The sequence below is a fragment of the Pelodiscus sinensis genome, chromosome 1 (assembly GCF_052426305.1).
Source record: "Pelodiscus sinensis isolate ZL-2025 chromosome 1, ASM5242630v1, whole genome shotgun sequence".
NCBI classification, from domain to species: domain Eukaryota; kingdom Metazoa; phylum Chordata; order Testudines; family Trionychidae; genus Pelodiscus; species Pelodiscus sinensis.
Genome location: NC_143052.1, coordinates 351,051,891 through 351,073,685, shown reverse-complemented (window position 1 = coordinate 351,073,685; position 21,795 = coordinate 351,051,891). Strand labels below are relative to the sequence as shown.

Below are 21,795 nucleotides of genomic sequence, written 5' to 3'. Positions count from 1 at the left end.
GAGTTCCCCCTAACTCCACGAATAGAGACTTAAATAAAAATCCTGTTAACTGTCAGTGACTTCAACTGGAGTCACCCTGGGGACTCTAACTCTGGGTGAGCTTGTGGGGAGCACAGAAGAAATGCCAGGAGGGATCCAGAAACCTCAAACTCACCGGCTTAGAGTTTCATAACAGTCATGCTAACATTTTTTTGTGTTAAGGGAGAGGAATCTGCCCTGCCCCTCCTCTGCATCTTTGGGCGTGGAGAGGACGAGACACACGAAGAGACTGTAAAAATAACAGCACGTGCCTGGCTCAGAGGAAATCAGATGCTTGTAGAAATCTTTCTGGGGTAGGTCCAGGAATGCACAGAGTGGGGGGAGCAGAGGGGCACATGCAGTATACAGATCACAGTGGGGTGGGATCCTGAAATCAAGTGAACTAGGGCAGCGGTGCACAACCCCATGGGGGTAGCAGCTGTCTTCCTGGGGGTCGCAGCACTTTGATACTGGCCCACTGGTATTTTCTTTTCCCAGCCTGGTGCACGGTGCACACACGGCAGGGATGGGGAGAGTGGCTTTTTAAAAATTTTTTACTCAACAAAAATGTTCCCAGCTCCAGGGGTCTCCAATGAAAAAAGGTTGAGCACCACTGAACTGGGCATGAGCAGCCTGACCCATTCACGGTCCAAAGAGGTGACACGAGCCCTCCTGGGGCATGTGGTGTCTTGGGCAGTGCTGTATCACAGAGCACACGGCAGCAGAATATCCCTGACACCTTCCCCTACCCAGACCCTTCCTCCTCACTTGAGCAACCCCACTACAGCTTTGTCGTCACGTCTGCAATTGCCAACACAGAGGAGCAGCCTGAGGAAGGTCTGTCTGGGTTTAGAATGGGCTGCGATACGGTAAAGCTTTGTGTCTTTTGAAGGAAAGTCCTTTGTCTCTTTGAGGTCCCCATGTCCTCTCTTCCTCCCGCTGGGCCTGTCCCTCTCCCCTCCCCTGCACAGGCTGAGCTGCCAATCAGACAGGCAGATCAGACTGAACTCCCCATTTCCCCACTGCTGGCAGACACTGAGTGTAATGTTGTCTGAGGAGATATTTCTGTGGGCTGTTACTGTCGGGTCTGACACCTGATTTTGGTGCTGTGGGTGGGAGGTATCACTACGTGGCAAGGCTAGAAATTGTCTCATGTCCTCTCTTTTCCATCCCCTTTGTGAGGTAACAATCCCACGTCTTTCCAACCCCTCTCCACAGAAGCGTTCCCTAGGCCTTTGGTCATTCTCTGCAATACACTGGGTGGGAAGGGTGCCCAACACTGCAAAGGGATATCCAGAGGAGGGTGAAGCATTGACTGACGCATCTTGTGATGTTGTGTTTTCTGTAGGGTCCCCATCATCCCTCTTGTCCGGGTCCCCAATGTTTTGTGCAGTTTCTGCCCATACAAGCACCGTGCACAGGGTTTTCCACAGCCGTGCTCCATGACGCCCAGGTCCCTCTCTGAGTTCATACAGTTCAATTAGAACCTTGCTGAGTGTTTGAGGAGTTTGATTGTTTTCCTCCAATGGGCACTTGTGTTATAGTGATCGACACTGCGGTTCCTCTCCCATCTGCCACCCACTCTCCTGGCTGCTCAGCTCCCTCTGAGGACTTCTGACTCTGAGCTAAAGAACCTGGAGACACCTGCCAATGTCACCACCTCCGTGCTCAGCCCCTTTTGTAGACTGGTAATAGCTAGAAAATATCAACGGTACCATTTTCTATGAAATGTGTAAACCCCGCACTGTGTGTCTCTCCCTTCCCAGGTACCTGGAGGAGTCCAATCCACACATCGGCCACCTCATGTCTAATTTCAACCTCACCTCTTCTGACTCTTCTGTTTTCATCCTAATGGGCATCCCTGGCCTGGAAGCAGCCCACATCTGGATTGCCATCCCCTTCTCTGTGTGCTACACGATTGGCCTGTTGGCAAATTTCATGGTTCTCTTTATTGTAGGCAAAGAGCAGAGCCTGCACAAGCCAATGTACCTGTTGATCTGCTTCCTGGCGCTCACCGACATCGGCATGTCTTCCTCTGTTGTGCCAAAGACTCTGTGCATTTTGTGGTTCAATCTGAAAGACATTACTATGGGAGGTTGCCTCACCCAGGTCTTCTTCCTGCACATGGTTATTGTGATGCACTCAGGCGTTCTCAGCACTATGGCCTTCGATCGCTACGTTGCCATATGCAACCCTCTGAGATACGCAACCATTCTCACGAATGCGCGCATAGCTAAGCTAGGGCTAGTGGGTTTGTTAAGGGCTGTCCTCTTGATTTTGCCCATTCCTCTGCGCCTGAGCAGGCTGCCATTCTGTGCCAACCGCACTATCCGCCACACATACTGTGACCACATGTCTGTGGCAAAGATCTCCTGTGGGGACATCACAGTCAGTCAGACGTATGGATTGGGGGTGATATTATCAGTCTCTGGGTTAGATCTGACGCTCATTGCTCTGTCCTATGGACTGATCATCAGAGCTGTCCTCAAAGTCTCCTCCAAGACAGCCCACCAGAAAGCCCTCAACACCTGCACAACCCACCTTTGTGTGATCCTGGTGTCTTACTCTTCCTGCCTCTTCTCCTCCCTGACACAAAGGTTCGGCCAGAGCATCCCTTCCCCAGCACAAGTCATTATTGCCAATGTCTATGTCCTTGTCCCTTCCATGTTCAACCCCATCATCTATGGGGTCAAAACCAAAGAGCTTCGTGCCAAAGTGAGTAAATACATCTGCAGAAGGCAATCGCCTGGGACTACTGACTCTAAACCTGCATAACAAGAAGGGGGAAGGAGACCTCCTCATTAAACTATTTTGCTCTGCCACAATCTTCAGAGTCTCAGATGTTCCTCATACCCAAGGTCTTAGCATTCTGTGAGTCCATTGCTCAGTTGTCTCTTTCTGATCAATAGCATTACCCATAAGCCCTCTCCTCAACACACTTTGGTACTTAGCATTTCTGTGACTTCCAGGCTACTAGAAGACACTAGTTTTCTGACAGAAAGTGACTTTCCATGGGTCCTAGTCGAAGCTACACTTTCAGAGACCCACTGAAACCAAAATGATTTGAGGTTTGAAATGTGTCCCATCTGAAGAGAGCTTAAAAAGACTTGGATTTTTCAAATTAGAAAAAAGGATACTAAGAGGGGATATGATGGAGGTCTATCAAATTATGACTGGTGTGGAAAAAGTGAATAAGGAAAAGTTATTTACTTATTCCCACAATATAAGAACTAGGGGTCACTAAATGAAATTAATAGGCAGCAGGTTTAAAAGAAACAAAAATAAATTTATCTTCACTCCGCACACTGTCAACCTTTGGAACTCTTTGCCAGAGGATGTGGTGAAGACTAGGATTTTAACAGAGGTCAAAAAAGAGCTAGATAGATTCATGGAGATTAGGTCCATCAATGGCTATTAGCCAGAATGAGTAGGAATGTTGACCCTAGCCTCTGTTTCTCTGAGGGTGGGTGACAGGGGAAGGATCAGGTAATGATTTCCTGTTGTGTTCCCTCCCTCTGGAACTTCTGGTATTGGCCACTGTCAGTAGACAGGACACTGGGCTAGACGGACCTTTGGTCTGACAGAGTATGGCCATTCTTATGGTCTTCAAAAAAGGAATTAGAAAACAAAGACATTAATTATCTTACCCATTTCAAAGATAGCTTCCCCAATTATCACCTCTAATATCATTATCTCACAGACATTTACTTCCCCCCGCCATTCCCTCTTCTGTTCTGAAATTTGATTTGTCCTTTTCATATGTGTTCATTTTTTTAATTGCATCCTTTGGTATATATGGTTGTGCCAATTTTTTTCCACTATTTGATCTGAGGAAGTGGGTCTGGCCCACGAAAGCTCATCACCTAATAAACCATCTTGTTAGTCTTTAAAGTGCTACACAGTCCTTTTTTTGTTTCGGTCATACCTCCAGTCATCCTGGAACAAAATTTGCCTGATTTTTCAAAATGGAATCCTTCAGTAAGCCTGGAGGATAAACTAACGGTTTGAGGTGGAAAGGGCTGAGGCAGGGAAGGTAGTGCAGGCATTGATGCCATTCTACTCGAGCTTTTTGGTGAGAGTTGTGAGAACCAGAGTGCTTTGTGTCACCACCGCTTTTGAATCAAGTAACTTTCCGCCTTGCACAGTCAATTTTCAGGTTGCTTTTAGGGTGATGTTTCTCAGAGCACACTAGCCATGTCCATGGTCACCGATGTTCAAAGCAGATACTGAGATTTCATGCTGGAGGTGGTGAAACAAATGAAATCTCTATTGCCATCACATATCTAAATGATTGAATCACATGCCGTGCTCAGTCCTTCTGCTGTGCTCTGGCCTTGAGGATGAAGGTTGTCTGGTATCTCCCTTTTGTCATGGTTTGGTGGAGACCTTGGACACTTGGAGCAGCCGTGGAGAGGTTTGCCTGTGCCTGACGTGCCTCACACTTAGAACAATGAAACAGAACTGTGTTGGGTTTAAGTTGTCAATCGTATCTTGCATGATGCTGGGGAGAAGACTATAATGATCATTTCCCAGTCACTCTTTCTTTTCTATCGCTATCTGTTAGCAACCCTGCACTAGATAACAACAAAACGATGCATCAATGGGCCACATTCTTTGTGTCTGGGAGCTGATGCAAGCCCAAAAATACTCTTGTGAAAAATTTGCACCAATGGAAGAAATGATTGAACTTGTCAGCGCTTATGTATGACCAGCAGCTGATACGTTCTACTTCTGATGAAGAGAGTGAAGATGGAAATTTGCCTTTTGGTATATGTCTAGACTACATGGCTCCGTCTGGCAAACTAGTTTACCCGACATAGTCAATGAAGTGGGGATTATTTAAATAAAAATAAAAATGACCTCCGTGCTATGCATCCTAGTCCGAACTACCTAGTTCGAGCCCCGTGTAGCCGCGCTGCACGGGGTTCGAACCAGCGGGGATTTAAAAATGGCGGCTCCACGCTTATGCAAATGAAGCCCTGGAAATTCAAATCCCGGGCTTCATTTGCAAGTGCGGTATGCCTACATTACCCTCCTAGTTCGAACTAGGAGGGTAGTGTAGACATACCCTGAGACTGCTTATCCAGACAGTTATGCACCCACCTTAGAGTAGCCCCTTCTAAGTTGTATTTGTTAGAGAAGAAACAGGCAACCCGGGAGCGATTGGGCTAAATGGAACTGCTTTATTGCCTACGCACGTTTACCTCGGACATTAACACAATGTACAAGTGGCCACACCCTGGCATTAGTCAGACCCTAGTATCTTTTTCAGTATCTATCACTACTTTTCCTAAAACCTTATTTGGTAAAGTTAACTCCCCTAAAATGAATATTAATAAGCAAATTATGAATACAATTATATCCTCCCCTAACAAGTATTTACAGAATTTCTAATTCAATCAGCACATTCCTATGGTACAAACTAAAAGGTTACAGAGATTACAAGGGTTTTAACCCTGAAGATATTTTATACAGCGTCAATGAGGATAAGCAAAAGACACAGCAAGGTAGGGCAGCTACGTGCTTTCCTAGGCTGCAAAACGAAGGGAAAGAGCATGTGCCAGAGTAATGCCTGCTTTGGCTGCGCTCCTTACCACCAGCCCAGCCCAATAGTATTTGTCTCATTTATTGATAAGAAGCTCATGCAAGACCTTATCAAATCCTTACTTAAGTCTAGGTACCACGTCCCCTCCCATCAACAAGATTTGTTATCCTATCAAAGAAATGTGATTGGTTTGGCAGGATTGGTTCTTTATAAATCCATGCTGTCCAATATGTATCACTTTATTATTTTCCAGAAGTTCTGGAATGTGATCTGGAGTGTGCCCAGTAGCGAGAACAGCGCTACAACAATGCTAAACCATCAGAACGTATTTGTTCTGCCGTGTACATGTATTACGGTATCACTCAACAAACTGTGTGGCTGCATCTAGACTGGCATGATTTCGCGCAAATACTTTTAACTGAAAAGTTTTTCCGTTAAAAGTATTTGTGCAAGAGAGCGTCTATACTGGAATGTGCTTTTGTGCAAAAGCAACCGTGCCCGTGTAAATGCTCTCTTGCACAAGAAAGCTCCGATGGCCATTTTAACCATTGGGCTTTCTTGCACAAGAAATTAACATGGCTGTCTACACTGGCTCTCTTACTCAAGAATACTTGTGCAAGAGGGCTTATCCCTGAGTGGGAGCGTCAAAGTATTTGTGCAAGAACCACTGATTTTGTACATTACAAAGTCAGTGTGCTTGTGCAAATACTTGCAGCCAGTGTAGACAAGCGGCAAGATTTTGCACAAAAGCAGCTGATTTTGCGCAAAATCATGCCAGTCTAGATGCAGCCTGTGTGTTTTACGGACTGGCTCTACTAGCCTCTTAACAAAAATCTGTAGTGCAGAAACACCCCGTTAGACACCTGTGGCTGGTCTCTGTCAGCTGACGCTGGCTTGCGGGGCTGAGGCTCAGGAGTCATGTCATTGTGGTGTGGCAGCTCAGGCTTGGGTTGGAGACTGGGCTCTAGCACCCTGTGAGGTTGGAGGGTCTGTGGGTGGGTGATATGGAGGAGCCGAAGGCCTGTGAATGGCAGGACATAACACAGGCCCCCTTGTCTCCTCAGAGCTAGAGGCACAGAGGGGCGAATGGTTTGTGAAGGGCAGGGTGGGGGAGCAGCCCCCTTTTCCCTTCAGATTATGTGGAATGGGCTGGGGATGTGGCTAAAGGGAAGTTGAGGGGAGCAGGTCATAGAAAAGGTGAGGTGGGGGAGGAGGGTCAATCTCCATAGAATCACAGAATGCTAGAACTAGAAGGGACCTTGAGAAGTCATCATGTCCAGTCCCCTGCCCGCACAGCAGGACCAAGCACCGTCTAGATCATCCCTGACAGGTGTCTGTCTAACCTGCTCTTGAGTATCTCTGGTGATGGAGATTCCACAACCTCCCTAGGCAACTTATTCCACAATACTCCAACTGAACACTAATCAGTAGAGTAGAGTGGAGGAATGACTTCTCATGTCATGCTCACAACACTCCTGTTAATGCCTCCCAGAGTCGTGTTTTCTTCTGGAAGGGAAGGAGGTGGAAGAGGGCAGGAGGAAAACTGGAGGCTGGAATGGCAGCAGAAGGGAGCATGATAATATGGAGATAAAGCAGGACCCTGGGCTGCAGGACCGAACCGAGGAGGTGAAAGGGCAGGTTGCAGGCTTTGGGGCATGGAGGGCAGAAATGGCTGACAGGGTGAGGTGGGGATCCTGTGGGGAGGAATGGCATGTGTGGGGAGAGAGGTTTGCTGGGCTGGAAAGGGGGCTACACCATGGCTGTGTCTACACTGGCATGAATTTCCGGAAATGCTTAAAACAGAATAATATTCCGTTTTCAGTTTTTCCAGAAAAGGAGCGTCTACATTGGCAGGCTGCTTTTCCGGAAAAGCCCCTTTTCTGGAAAAGCATCTGTGGCCAATGTAGACGTGCTTTTCCGGAAAAGACTACTGGGCTATCTACACTGGCCCTTTTCCGGAACAGTGTTCCGGAATAAGGACTTATGCCCGAGTGGGAGCAGAATAGTTTTTCCGGAATAGCAGCTGATTTTGTACAGTAGAGCATCGTTGCTTTTCCGGAAATTCAAGGGCCAGTGTAGACAGCTCGCAGCTTATTCCGGAAAAACGGCTGATTTTCCGGAATAAGTGGCCCAGTGTAGACACAGCCCATGAGTTCATGGGCAGAGGGGGCTGTAAGGAGCATGCAGGAGAAGGGATGGATGCGCAGCTTACACTGGGGGTTCCTAGGAGGATGGTTGCTGTGACAACCAAACACCCCAGAGAGCTAGGGGAGATTCCCCGTGGCTGCTTTGTGTAAGATCCACTCTACAATAAACGGTTCCAAATCCAGCTAATGGAAAGTTTCCAAACCCAGTCACCCGTGTGCTGTACAGTGCACCGTCGGTATGGCTCTGTACCAGGACATGTGGCACTTTGGCTCACTGAAGCACAGACACCTCCTGGCCTGTCAGCGAGCACCTCTCACAAGAGTGAAATTCTCCTTGGGAACATCAACTTAGGTTCCACCCTGACCCAGCGTGAGTGCCGACCCCTGACTCACCGCAGTGACCCCATTTACAGCAGCTCTGAGATGGATGATTGCAGCATCTTCCAACTCATCAGGGGGATCGGATTAACCGTTCATCCCAGATGCTGCACCAGCGTAAACGGAGTCCCTATAGAAATAGTCCATGTCTACCAGGCATTTCCCATTTGTGCCGGCAGAGATAAACCGTGCAACCGTGCAAACGACAGGGATTCCCAGTTGATTCACTGATCCTCACGAGCTTTCCCCAGGTGCTATAAACACTGCCACAGCCTGTCTGACAGACACAGGCTATGTTCCCGCACAGAGCATTCCAGCTCAGCTTACTCGGGGACAGATGGTGGCCGATCTCCAGCTCTTGTGTTAGTGGCTTTGGTAAGTGCCCTGCTCAAATTGCATTGATTTCACTTATAGTAACAGGCAGTCTCAGTGGTGGGAGTCATTTCATCTGTGAACAACGAGCTGCTCATTTTATTCTCAACGACATTATCACTTATTTTGTGAAGTCTCCCAACGCCCTAGGACGACAGGTCCCCGCCCTGTGATGTTTGCTCGACAAGCGCTCGGTGGTGCAAACATTGTGTATGTGGGTGGACTTTTCCATAAGCAAGGGACACAAACCCCAGTGAAAGCCGCCTTGTGTCCTCTACTCACTTTGGCACTTTTCTGCGAGGGCCACTGACTTGTTGGGGTTGTGTGTGGGAATAAGGAGCCTAGGAATGGCCAGGCCACATCTGAACTCTGGTCTGTCAACACCGATAACCTCACTGACAGTCCCTAGCCTCACACGCTGGACAGGAAGGGCACCAGTAATCTTGGAAAACCCAGCACTGAATAGCCTACCAGTAGCTTATAGCCCATGGCAGAGGTTGTTGTAACCACTGAAAGAATGACAGGTCCTATCTGAGCCTCCTGCAGTTTCCGGGGACATGGGACTTGTGTGGTGTGTAGCACCTCTCAGGGTGTCTGCCTGCTGGGGACACTACGTGGGACATTTGAGCTCTTTGTCTTTGCTCCCACAACACTGAATTTCAGGGGGGGGGGGGGTTTGCCTGGGTCAGGAATACTTAGGTCAGCTGGGCTGAGGATCTGTGAGCTCCACAAGGATTTTTCAATAAGATACTGACTCCACCCTGTTTGCAGGGCCATAGCAGGAAGGGCCATATTATCTGTCAGGGTGTCATTCGTGTCTTGCTAATGTCGTTTTTCATTGCAGGGAATGTGGTTTGGTAAACTTAGCAGAACCTCCCGAGGGCATCATGCCAACCTGCAATGAAACCAACACCAGTCGTACAATCTTCCTCTTGTCAGGCATCCCCGGGCTGGAAGCTTTCGGCCCCTGGATCTCCATCCTGTTCTGCTCCATGTACCTCATGGCATTTTTAGGAAATGGTCTCATTCTGCTCGCGATAAAGACACGGAAGAGTCTCCATCAGCCCATGTACTTGTTCCTTTCCATGTTGTCCATCACTGACCTCGGCTTATGTGCTTCCACCTTGCCCACAGTGCTCAGCGTCTTCCTGTTTAACACCAGGGAAATTGATGCCGATCTCTGTTTGGTCCAACTTTTCTTTGTTCACACTTTTTCTAACACAGAATCTGCTGTACTACTAGCTATGGCCTTTGATCGCTTTGTGGCCATATGCCACCCGCTGAGATATGCTTCGATTTTAACCAGTGCCAAGGTAGGAAAGATTGGGCTGGCGACAATAATCAGGGGTAGCGGTCTGAATATCCCATGCCCCATTCTTCTCAAGAGGTTGCCGTACAACAGGATTCAACCTCTCTCCTATTCCTATTGTTTGCATCCAGATGTGATGAAGGTGGCCTGTGCAGACGCTACGCCCAGTAGCTACTATGGCTTGTTTATTGTTCTTTCTACTCTGGCCTTGGACTCGTTGCTCATTGTCTTGTCTTACATCACAATCCTTAACACAGTGCTGAGTCTCAGATCTTGGCATGAGCGCCTCAAGGCCCTGAACACGTGCGTCTCCCACATCTGTGTCACCCTGCTGTTCTACATTCCACTGCTCAGTATGACAATGATTCACAGGTTCATGAAAAATGCCCTTCCTCTGAGTCAAAATCTTAGTACGTATCTCCATCTCCTCCTCCCTCCAGTGCTAAACCCCATTGTGTACAGCATAAAAACCAAAGAGATTCGTAAACAGATCATGAAGATCTTTCAGAACTATTCCACTAAGAGATTCCGGCACTAAGTTGGTTTCTCTCATCTCTTAATTTACGAACCGCCAAGAATTGCTGTGACTCTGAGACAGCATCTGGTCAACTGATTGAATTAAACGGAACATTCAACAGCATGTTAGATAACTATTGGCAATACTTAGTAAATAGACCAATTTTGAAATGTTAGTCTGTATTGTGAGAGAATGAGAAAGAGTCATTGTATTTGTCTGTGTTTACCTATGTCAACATTTGGAGTAATGTAACTTCTACATGGTAAATTTGGTTCCTGTCTGTAATGTTTAAAAATTATATTCTATCAATTCAGATATCAAAAGGGGTTATTACTATTGAGATTAACGTTGTGGTATAATGATATCACTGTCTATTTCTTGTTAAAATTTGCACTACACTACCTATGAACCAGTTGAGTGGTTAATTATCTTATGCTAAGAAATGCAACTAGTTATTGGTTTATGCTTAGGAAATAAAGTTTTACTTTAAACCAACAACGCACATTACCTGTTCTTCACCCATGGAATCCCTGCTGTGATCATTTGCCAACATGAGGTTAATCAGCTGAGCATCAGTTATAAAGAGATTTTGAGGCCCGGTCCTTACTGTCTCAGATTTAGTTATGTTAGAGGCAGTCAAGTCAGAAGACTGAGGTTTCCAGGTCTAGTCTTGTGAAAGAATTGGCAATTCTCATGGAAGAATTTGAACCAACTCAACACATGGACTGTCCTTTGCTCTATGAATTTTTAAATGAATTCCAGAAGGGTTTCTAGAAATCAACAGTGTTACAGTCTCTGTCATGAAACTGATCTAAGAACTTGATTCAGATTTTTAGGTACATTTATTTTTAAATACAGCAACTCTCTTTGTTTCCTTTTAAAATAAATCTTTTGTGAATTAATCAGAATTGGCTGTAAGCTTGCCTTTGGCAAAGAAATATGCATTTACCCAACGAGCAGTGGGACTGTTCTCTTGAGATTGGCAGAACTTTGTATCTAATATATCAGATTTTAAATAACCCTCATTCTATAGACTTGTTGGGCAGGATGGCAGGGAGACAAAGGCTGCGTTGCTTAAAGGGCTGTGTATTTTGACTTCTTGGTCACTAGTAAGATAATACAGAAGCTATGAAACTGATCTAAGGACTTGATTCAGATTTTTAGGCATATTGATTTTTAACCACAGCAACTCTCTTTCCCTTTAAAATAAATCTTTGATTAGTAAATAATTATTGGCTGTAAGCTTGTATTTGGGAAAGAAATATGCATTGGCCCAGTGAGCAGTGTGTTTGATCCCTCGGGATTGGCAGAACTTTGTATCTGGTATATCAGATTTTAAATAACCCTCATTCTATAGACTTGTCGGGCAGGATGGTAAGGAGACAAAGGCTGCGTTGCTTAAAGGGAAGTGTATTTCGATTTCTCGGCTACAAGTAAGATCATGCAGAAGCTCCAGATTCAGTGACTCTAGTTATGAGAAATTGTTATTCTCCATATAGCACTCAGGGGGGTTCAGTGGAATTCACATGAGGAAGAAGGAGTTCAATGGAGGAACACTACTTGCTGTCAATTCTGAACTAATTGGTAATCAGCCTTGCAAATTCTGTACTCAGGGATTAAGTGTTGCTGTTTTGGCTGAGCACGCGCCATATCTTTTACACATACCGAAGTCAAATTCCTGCTCCAAGGGCAAAATTTGATTCTGGGGAGAGCAAAATGGGGCCATGGGCAGAGGGCCCAGTACAAGGCTGAGGCAGTGGAACAGCCACCCCACTGGAGCTCACACCCAGGGCAGAGAGAGCATCTTTGGCTTCACACATGTGCCCAGGCAGCTCTTACCATGGCCCCGCTGCAGCTCGTTAGTCCCTGAGCTCATTCAGGATGAGAACCCCGTGAGCAACTCTGGGCAGCCACAGTCCCTCCATCTGCCCAGGGGGTGGAGTGAATGTGGGCCTGGGGCTGCTCTCAGGTGCCCCCACCCCAACGGGCCAGGTTCCAGCTTAGCCAGTGGGGGTTATGGGAGGAAGAAGAGGAAGGGGCAGGGCCATGGAAGGCCAAGGCCTTGTGGCCCTCCCACTTTTAGGAAGAATTCATTGCCCCCGGGCCTGGGGCGTGTGAGGAGCAGCCTGTGAACATTTCTGGGGGTGCCCCATGCCCACAGGGCGAGTTCCTTGTCCCTTTCCCCTTCTCCCTTTTCCCCTTTTGTTCTCCTTCAGCTGCGATTTCATACATTGACTGTACTTGGAACGACTATGTAACAGTCAGAGCGGGTTAGGGACGTGGCCAGGATGGAGAGAGTCTGCGGTGGGGTGGGGAACACTATAACACCTCTTCTGAGCGACCATGACAAGATCAGGGGTCGAGCTCGTGGGCTTCATGTTGAGAACGCGTAAATGTAAAGAGCAGACTGTCTGGATCAAGAAAATGTCACATCACTGCATGAGACACCTTCCCAGAGACTGGTGTGGTAGCAACATTTTTTCCTGTACTAGTTCATTATGGGCTAAGAGCATTCACCTTGTCATTGTTTATTTGGCCTTTTCAGCATATTTCATAACAAATGGAAAGTTGTTCGAGCAACTTACTGCGCCATTGATCCACCACCAATAGGGATCTCTCCTTCCTGGCAGAGTTTGATAATTAGCTGCAATGAAGGCCTGCACAGACAGAACTCCCCTCAGCAAAAATCCCAATGAAATTTATGCGCCTTGTGCATGAACGAAATAAATGGAGAATTTGTTTTAAGCACCGTGCTCCAGAGAAAGCTCCTGGAAATGGTAAATGCAATTTCAAAACTGCTGCCATCCGAGGACTTGCTGAGACTTTTTCCAACTGCACGTTTTACAGGTGTCTTGATATAATACATTCCTTGATTCCAAGTCCCTGTCAGAGTTTACAGGCAGGTGCTGATCACATCAGCGTCATTCAGCCAACAATGCTTCATGCAGCCCAGGATCTGTGTCCAGGTGCTCAAATCAATCCCCACAGACATTTCTCAGGCTTCTCCTGGGCAGGGGCTTGCATTCGATTCTGTGCGGAGCAGCAGTTCTCCAACAATGGGGCACGCTGCCCAGGTGAGGTGTGAGAATGTGTGAAGGGAGATGCTAACTGGGTGCCTCATTTGTCAATCCAGGCAGCTGAAGATCCTGCGGAAGGGCCATGTACACCCAAGAGGTGAGGGGAGTAAAGGGGAAAGCCCAGACTTCAGCCACCATGGGGTGAGAGAAGGAGTCTGGGGTGACCATGGAAAAAAAAGCTACAAGGGGCACAGCAGGGCTATAGGCTAGACCCAGGCCACCATGCTGTGCTTTTTCCTCCCAGTATTGTAAAAGGAATTTCAAACGATTATCAGCAGCGCGCTGAGTGTGAGAGATGGCTTCCCAGAGAAACGGGAGCAGCTGTGACACAGGGAGACCCGCATACGCCAGCTGCAGGGAGGGCGGCAGGGGAAGTCCCAGCCAAATGCAGCAGCTGAAAATATGGCAAAGCTTATTTCCCACTGGGGTTTCCATGGAGCGTGTCTAGCAATGGGTCCAGGCCTCACTGTGTGGCAGGCCGTGTTGTACTCACAAGCAACAGGACATGGCCCTGAGAGATGCCCAAAGGGGTGCCAAATGAGACACCTTTGCATGCCACTCTGTGGATTGTTTTGAGAGGAAGCTCAGTAAGGGTCGCTTCCCTACACACCCAAAGGACTATGATCCTACTTCAGAGCCCACTGCTTCCATGGGGCCTGCTGGGATGTGCCCAGAATTCAATAGACATGTTCAGGGATTTGGGTCTGTGAATCAACCTGAAAAGCTCAAGCTGCACCTCCTGCACAGCCCAGGGTTTACAGGGACCAACTTCCACTTTGCCACAGGCCAAATCACTCCTGTGTCAGCCAATGTTCCTCTCCCCTTGGCCGTGCTCATAGAGACGGTTCCAAACAGCCCTTGGATGTCAACCAGACATGGCCTCCAAGTCATGAGTCGATTTTTCATTTTAAAATGTTATTCCAGTGGATGTTGGAATCTTTTGGCTGGACTGTGTTGTGGGCCAAGAGCTGAAATCACGGAGACACTGACATCACAGAGAGCTGAAATCACCAGGTTTGGCCTAGAGCCAAATCCATCACATGTGGCCGGCTGGCAGGAACGGCAGCAGGTGGCCAGCAAAGCGTCACCAGAGAGCAGTAAGCAGATGGATGGTGAGTGACCAGAGGAGTGGGTGAGATGCCTCTTAACCCCCACCCCCACCTCACACACACTCCGAATCGGAGCTAAATTTCAGAAACTACCTCTGAACTCTGGTCTGATCTGAACAAGGGCAGCAACTGTGAGTGGGGTGCAAGGAAGGGTTGGGCATGTGAATGGGACACTTACATTGCTGGACTTGTGAGCCTGAGAGGCAAAGAACATGTCCCAACATCCTTGAGTGGAGACATTCACTAGTGGATTGGTTATGAACTCTGTCTGTGGAGTTTTCCCAAGTTAATGTCACATCACATCTCTCCCTCTTTCATTAAAAGTTTCTTTTCTATGCTCAGACGCTGTGTTTGCGCTTGGGGAAGCATTGCCCCTCGGAGGCACACAGGGGTGTGTGTGAATTTTTCAGGCTACAGGGTGGGGGCTTGAGCCAGTTCTGTGTGGGATGGATGGAAAGGAAGCTCTAGATGTTGAACATGGCCCTGGCCATTGCCCATGCTATCTGGAAGAAGGATAACAGTACAAACAACAGGGATTCCCAATAGACTCACTGATCCTCAGGTGCTTTCCCCCAGGCTCTATAAACACTGCCACGGCCTGTCTGGCAGACACAGGGAATGTCTCTACCCTGAGTGTTCCCGCTCAGCTTCTCGGGGCTTGTGGTGGCCGATCTCCAGCTCTTGTGTTGGTGGTTTTGGTAAGTGCCCTGCTCAAATTGCATCGATTTCACTTATAGTAACAGGCAGTCTCAGTGGTGGGAGTCATTTCATCTGTGAACAAAGAGCTGCTCATTTTATTCTCAGCGACATTATCCCTTATTTTGTGAAGTCTCCCATTGCCCTATGATGACAGGTCCCTGCCTTGTGGTGTTTACTCGACAAGCGCTCGGTGGTGCAAACATTATGTACGTGGAGTGGAATTTTCCATGAGTCAGGGATACAAACCCCAATGAAACCTGGCTTGTGTCCTCAACTGCCTGTGGCACTTTTCTGTGAGTGCCACTGACTTGCTGGGACTGTGTGTGGGATTAAGGAGCCTGGAGCCTTGCCACACCTGAACTCTGGTCTGGCAACACCGATAACCTCACTGACAGTCCCTAGCCTCACATGCTGGACAGGAAGGATGCCAATTACCATGGAAAAGCCAGCACTGAATAGCCTGCCTGTAGTTTGTAGCCCATGGCAGAGGCTGCTTTAACCACTGAAAGAATGACAGGCCTTACCTGGGGCTCCTGTAGTTTGTGGAGAAATGGGGCTTGTATGGCGTGTAGAACCTTTCAGAGTGTCTGCCTGCCAGGTACCCTATGTGGGACATTAGTGCTCTTTGTCTTTGTTCCAATAGAACTGAATTTCAATGTGGGGTTTGCCTGAGTCAGGAATACTTATGCCTGCTAAGTTGAGCATCTGGGAGTCCCACAAGGGTTTTTCATCAAAGTACCGATTCCACCTTGTCTGTAGATCCATGGCAGGAATGGCCATATTGTCTCTCAGGGTGTCACTTGCGTCTTGATAATGTTGTTTTTCATTGCAGGGAATGTGGTTTAGTAAACTCAACAGAATCTGTCTAGGGCATCATGTCAACCTGCAATGAAACCAACATCAGTCGTACAACCTTCCTCCTGGCAGGCATCCCTGGGCTGGAAGATTTCGGCCCCTGGATCTCCATCCCGTTCTGCTCTATCTACCTCGTGGCAATTTTAGGAAACGGTCTCATTCTGCTCGTGATAAAGACACAGAAGAGTCTCCATCAGCCCATGTACTTGTTCCTTTCCATGTTGTGTGTCACCGACCTTGGTTTATCTGCTTCCACCTTGCCCACAGTGCTCAGCGTCTTCCTGTTTAACACCAGGGAAATTGACATGGATCTCTGTCTGGCCCAACTTTTCTTTATTCACACTTTCACCATCACAGAATCCTCTGTTCTACTCGCCATGGCCTTTGACCGCTTTGTTGCCATACGCCACCCGCTGAGATATGCTTCGATTTTAACCAGTGCCAGGATAGGAAACATTGGGCTGGCGACAATAATCAGGGGTATTGGTCTGCACATCCCAGTTGTCCTTCTTCTCAAGAGGTTGCCATACAGCAAGATTCAACCTCTCTCCTATTCCTATTGTTTGCATCCAGATATGATGAAGATGGCTTGTGCAGACACTACGCCCAATAGCTACTATGGCTTGTTTATTGTTCTTTCTACTGTGGGCTTGGACTCTGTGCTCATTGTCTTGTCTTATGTCATGATCCTTAAGACAGTGCTGAGTCTCACATCCTGGCGTGAGCGTCTCAAGGCCCTGAACACCTGTGTCTCCCACATCTCTGTAACACTGCTGTTCTATATCCCACTGGTCTGTTTGTCTATGATCAGCAGGTTCATGAAAAATGCCCTTCCTTTGAGTCAAATTCTTAGTACATATCTCCACCTCCTCTTCCCACCTGTACTCAACCCCATTGTGTACAGCGTAAAAACCAAAGAGATTCGTAAACAGATCACGAAGTTCTTTCAAAAGTATTCCACTAAGAGGCTCTGATGGGGCACTGAGTTGATTTGTCGAATCTGTTCTCTTTGTGCCTCCGTAGCTCATAATATCTAACTGTTGCTGTGACTCTGAGCCAGCAATGGTAAGCGTCCAGGCAACTGATTGTACTAACCCAACATTCAATGACATATTATAGAAATATTGGCAATACTTGGTAACCAGATTAATTTTCAAATGTATGTCTGTATTGTGAGAAAAGGAGAAAGAGTATTTGTATTAGTCTGTGTTTAGCTATGTCAACAATGTGATCAATGTAACTTGCATATTATAAGTTTTGGTTCCTGTCTGTAATGTTTCATAATCATATTCTATTAATTCAGTTTTTAAAAGGGGTTATAACCCTTGAGATGAAAGTTGTTGTATAATAGTATCATTTTTTTTATTTCTTGTTGATATTTGACATTTGCCAAAATCAGGCGAATCTTCTGAACTTCATTTATAAAGGGAACTTGTGGCCTGGGCATTATTTTCTCATACTTACTTATGTCAGAAGCAGTCAAGTCAAGAGATTGACATTTCCAGGTCTAGTCTCATGGAAGAAGTTTCACAAACTCTACACAGGGACAGCCCATTGATCTATGACATTTTACATGGATTCCAGAAGGATTTCCAGAAAAGGAACCGGGGGTTACAGTGGATGAGAAGCTGGATATGAGTCAAGAGTGTGCCCTTGTGGCCAAGAAGGCTAATGGCATATTAGGGTGCATTAGCAGGAGTATTTCCTGCATTTCTAGAGAAATGGTTACAGTGAGCCCTCGCTACTTCGCGGTTCGACCATCGCGGATTCACGACTTCGCGGACTTTTTTCATTACATTATGTATATACGTGAATTCGCGATGGTCGAACCGCGAAGTAGCGAGGGCTCGCTGTATACATGTTAAATATACATGTCCCTACTTCGCGGATTTTCAACTATCGCGGTCGGGTTTGTAACCTATCTACCGCGATAAACGAGGGTTCACTGTATTCCACTTCGTTGAGTACTGTTGAGGCCACATCAGGCGTATTGCATTCAGTTCTCGTGCCCCCACTACAGAAAGGATGAGGGTGAATTGGAGAGAGTCTAGTGGAGGGCAATCGAAATGATTACGGGGCTGGAGCACATAACCTATGAGGAACGGCTGAGGGATTTGAGTTTACTTAGTCTACAGAAGAGAATATAGAGGGGGGATTTGTTAGCAGCATATAACTACGTGAAGGGAGGTTCCAAAGAGGATGGAGAGAGGCTGTTCTCAGTAGTGACGGATGGCAGAATAAGGCACAATGGTCTCAAGTTACAGTGCAGGAGGTATAGGTTGGATATTAGGAAAATCTATTTCCATAGGAGGGTGGTGAAGCACTGGGATGGGTTCCCTAGGGAGTTTATAGAATCTCCATCCCTAGAGGTTTTTAAATCCTGGATTGACAAATCCTGGCTGGGTTGATTCAGTTGGGGTTGGTCCTGCTTTGGGCAGGGGGCTGGACTTGATGACCTCACGAGGTCTCTTCCAGTCCTATGATTCTATGATTCTATGATTTCTACAAATCAACAGTGTCAAAATCTCTATCGGTATCTCTACACTACAAAGTTAATTCGAACTAACAGCCATTGGTTTGAATTAACTTTAATAGCGGCTATGCATGCAAACTGCTATTTCGAATTTAATTCGAAAAAGTGGAGCGCTCGACTTGAACTAGGTAAACCTCATTCTACGTGGAGTAATGCCTAGTTTGAATTAAGTAGTTCGAATTAAGGGCTGTGTAGTCACTTAATTCGAATTAGTTGGAGGCTAGCCATTCCCAGGTTGCCCTGGTGGCCACTCTGGGCCAAACCAGGAAAACTCCTATCCTCTCCCCCGGCCCTAGGGCCCTTAAAGGGGAAGACTCTGGCCAGCCCTGCCAGCAGTCTCTGCCCCTGACTTCATGGCTCCAGGATGAGCCAGGCAGCCAGTGACAGCCAGCTGCCCCCCGCCCAGTCCCTCAGCACCCAGGGGCCAGCCAGGGACCATAGACAGTGCACATCCTTCTGGACTAGTGAGGAGGTCATGGACCTCATTGAGGTTTGGGGGCAGGCCCCCAACTTCCATGATCTCCGCATTAGGAGGAGGAACGCGGCTGTCTATGGCCGCATACCAGCCACCATGGCCCGAAAGGGACACAGGCGCACCCAGGAGCAGGTGTGCCTGAAAGTCAAAGAGCTGTGGCAGGTGTATGCCAGGGCCACCAGGGGTGCCGCCACAGCAGGGGCTGCCACCTGCCCCTACTTCCCTGCAGCAAGCTGGGACCAGAGGGCCCTGACCCAGGTGCAGAGGAGAGGCCACCGCCAGCTGTTCTGGCACCAGAGTCAGCAGGGTTGGCCAGGGAGGCCATACTGGGTAAGTGCCAGCACTGTCCCCTATCCAGAGGGGAGGCAGGGAGGGAGACCAGGGACTGCGCACGTGGGCCATGCCTCCCACGGATCACGTGCCACCTGTGCAAGTGCGAGCATGTGCTATGACACCCTTGGGCAAGTGGCTGCAGCTGCGTGACACCCAGGGGCCGTGGCCCAATAGGCACAGCATGTGTGAAGAGACCTGGAATGCTCCTGACCCAGGGGCGGGACCCAGCAGGATGCCCTCCCTTCACACACCCCCTCTACACAGAGGCAGCGGACATCTCCCCCGCCTCCCCCCCCCCCGCCCGTCCCAGCCACACTACACACGGCACAGGGACATGGGTGTGGTCTTGGGGCAGCGCCCAGTCCCGGGGAGAGCCAGACATCCTGACCATGGCCTCTGTGCAAGCACAACTGCTCTGATGGTGCAGGGCATGGTCACCCTCACGTCACAGGGTGGGGGCTGGGCATCATCCCCTGTGTCTCCAGGGAGAACTGACCACTTCACTTCTTTATCTACAGCTGCACCAACTGCTTGTGCAGGGCGCACCACCCTGCCTGGGACATGCTCCGGCATCCGTGGCCTGCTCTGGACCACCAGCATGTGGCAGGAGCACTGGGACCAGTGCCTGGGGGTCCTGTGAGCCCTGCACTGCACCGTCGAAGCCTGGATGCGGGAAGACCTGCAGCTCTGCCGGGACCGAGTGAGGAACTGTCACCTGTAGGCCCTGCTGCAGAGCATGCTGCCCCGTGCTGGTCCTGTGCCTGCTGCCCCCCCAACAACTGTCCCTCCTCCCACTCTTTCCCCCCTCCCATCTCTTCCTCCTCAACCTCCACACCCTCCTCCTCAATGTCCACACCCCCCACCTCAACCTCCGCACCCTCCACCCCATTCCCCCGGGGATGCCAAGGCCCCCTCCCTCGCCGTGCTGGGAGGCGGTTGGCCCAGTGAGACCCCCCACCCCGATCCCTGAGCTTCCCCTCTCCCTTCTTCCCCTTGCTTCCCCCTTCCAGCTCATTCCTCCGAGTTTTCCCCCTCCCCTCTCCCACCCTCTCTTCTGCCCTCTCCCGCCTCCTTTCCCCCATCTCTCCCCAGTTATGTTGAATAAAGAGAGTTGTTATTTTTGAAAATATGTGCATTTTATTTGACATTAGGAAGAGGGGGTAGGAAAGGGTAAGTAGAAGGACGAGAGGGAGGAATGGAGCACAATCCCCCAGTGGGGCAGACCGGGGAGACTGGTAGCACTCCCAGGGTGGAAGCTCTCCCTGGATCCTGACATCCCCTCAATGGTCCTCCCAGATGGCAGTCTGCAGACAGTGCAGCCAGGCAGCCGGCAACGTGTCCACGAGATGCAGCAGAGTCCCCAGGGACAGGTCTGGTTCCATGTTGCAGAGTGCCGTGGTACCCGAGTGAGGGCAGGCAGAGCACTCCGAGACACAAATGCTTTGCTGTCCCTCAGCGAGGTAGATCAGCAAGCAAAGAAACCTGAGAACTGTCTGTCCGGGATGGGGAGTCTGGTCCCTTTAAGCACAGACCTCGGCTAGCCTGAGGCAGCAGCCCCACACACTAAGTCCTAGAGGCACGGCGGGGAGAATGGTGTGAGGGGCAGGGTGGGGGAGTGGCCGCCTTTTCTCTTCTGGGGAGGTGTTTTGGGGGGCTGATTGTGTGAAATGGGCTGGGGGATGTGGCTGAAGGGAAGTGGAAGGGAGCTGGTCAGAGAGCTCTGTGGGAAAGATGGGGCAGGGGGAGGAGGGTGAAATTGGAAGGGGAGGAGATGGAAAGGACCATGAGAAGGAGAACTGGAGGCTGGAGTGGCAGCACCATGTTAGCACTAAAGTCGGAACTGTAGAATATGACCACCAGTGCTTGCAGTTATTGGGAATGCAGAAAAGCAGACTGTGTTTAACTCAGGTCAAAGGAAAGACACTGTCATTGTAAAATATCTCTGCTGGACAAGGCTTTCTCTTCCAAACTCTGTGAAGTCAATTGGAGGGAAGGACAGAGCTCTGAACCAGCAGGCTACAGGCCCTCCAAACATGAGCGGTAAGACTGGTACAACCTGTTTCTCTTCTTTCCCCCTCCCCCCGCATCCTTGTTCTAACGACAGAACAAAAACAGACTCCATAAGGAGTCGGTGGATGCTGGAATCTTTTGGCCAGGCTGTGCTGCGGGCCAAGAGCTGAAAGCGCTGAGACACTAACATCACAGAGAGATGAAATCATCAGGTGCCAAATCCATTACAAGTGGCCGGGTGGCAGGAGCGGCAGCAGGTGGCCAGCAAAGTGGCACCAGAGAACAGCAGGGAGGTGGATAGTGAGGGTATGTCTACACTACGACCCTAGTTCGAACTAGGGTGGTAATGTAGGCATACCACACTTGCAAATGAAGCCCGGGATTTGAATTTCCCGGGCTTCATTTGCATAAGTCGGCC

The 21,795-nt window shown here is 48.7% G+C and overlaps 1 protein-coding gene across 1 annotated transcript; it reads left to right on the top strand.

The window, feature by feature from the left end:
• The first annotated feature begins 16,046 nt into the window (after positions 1-16,046).
• Positions 16,047-17,000, top strand: LOC102456513 (olfactory receptor 51G2-like). Its single transcript, XM_006113353.3, has one exon. The coding sequence runs from the start codon at positions 16,047-16,049 to the stop codon at positions 16,998-17,000; it is 954 nt and encodes a 317-aa protein (XP_006113415.3).
• Positions 17,001-21,795: the final 4,795 nt, after the last annotated feature.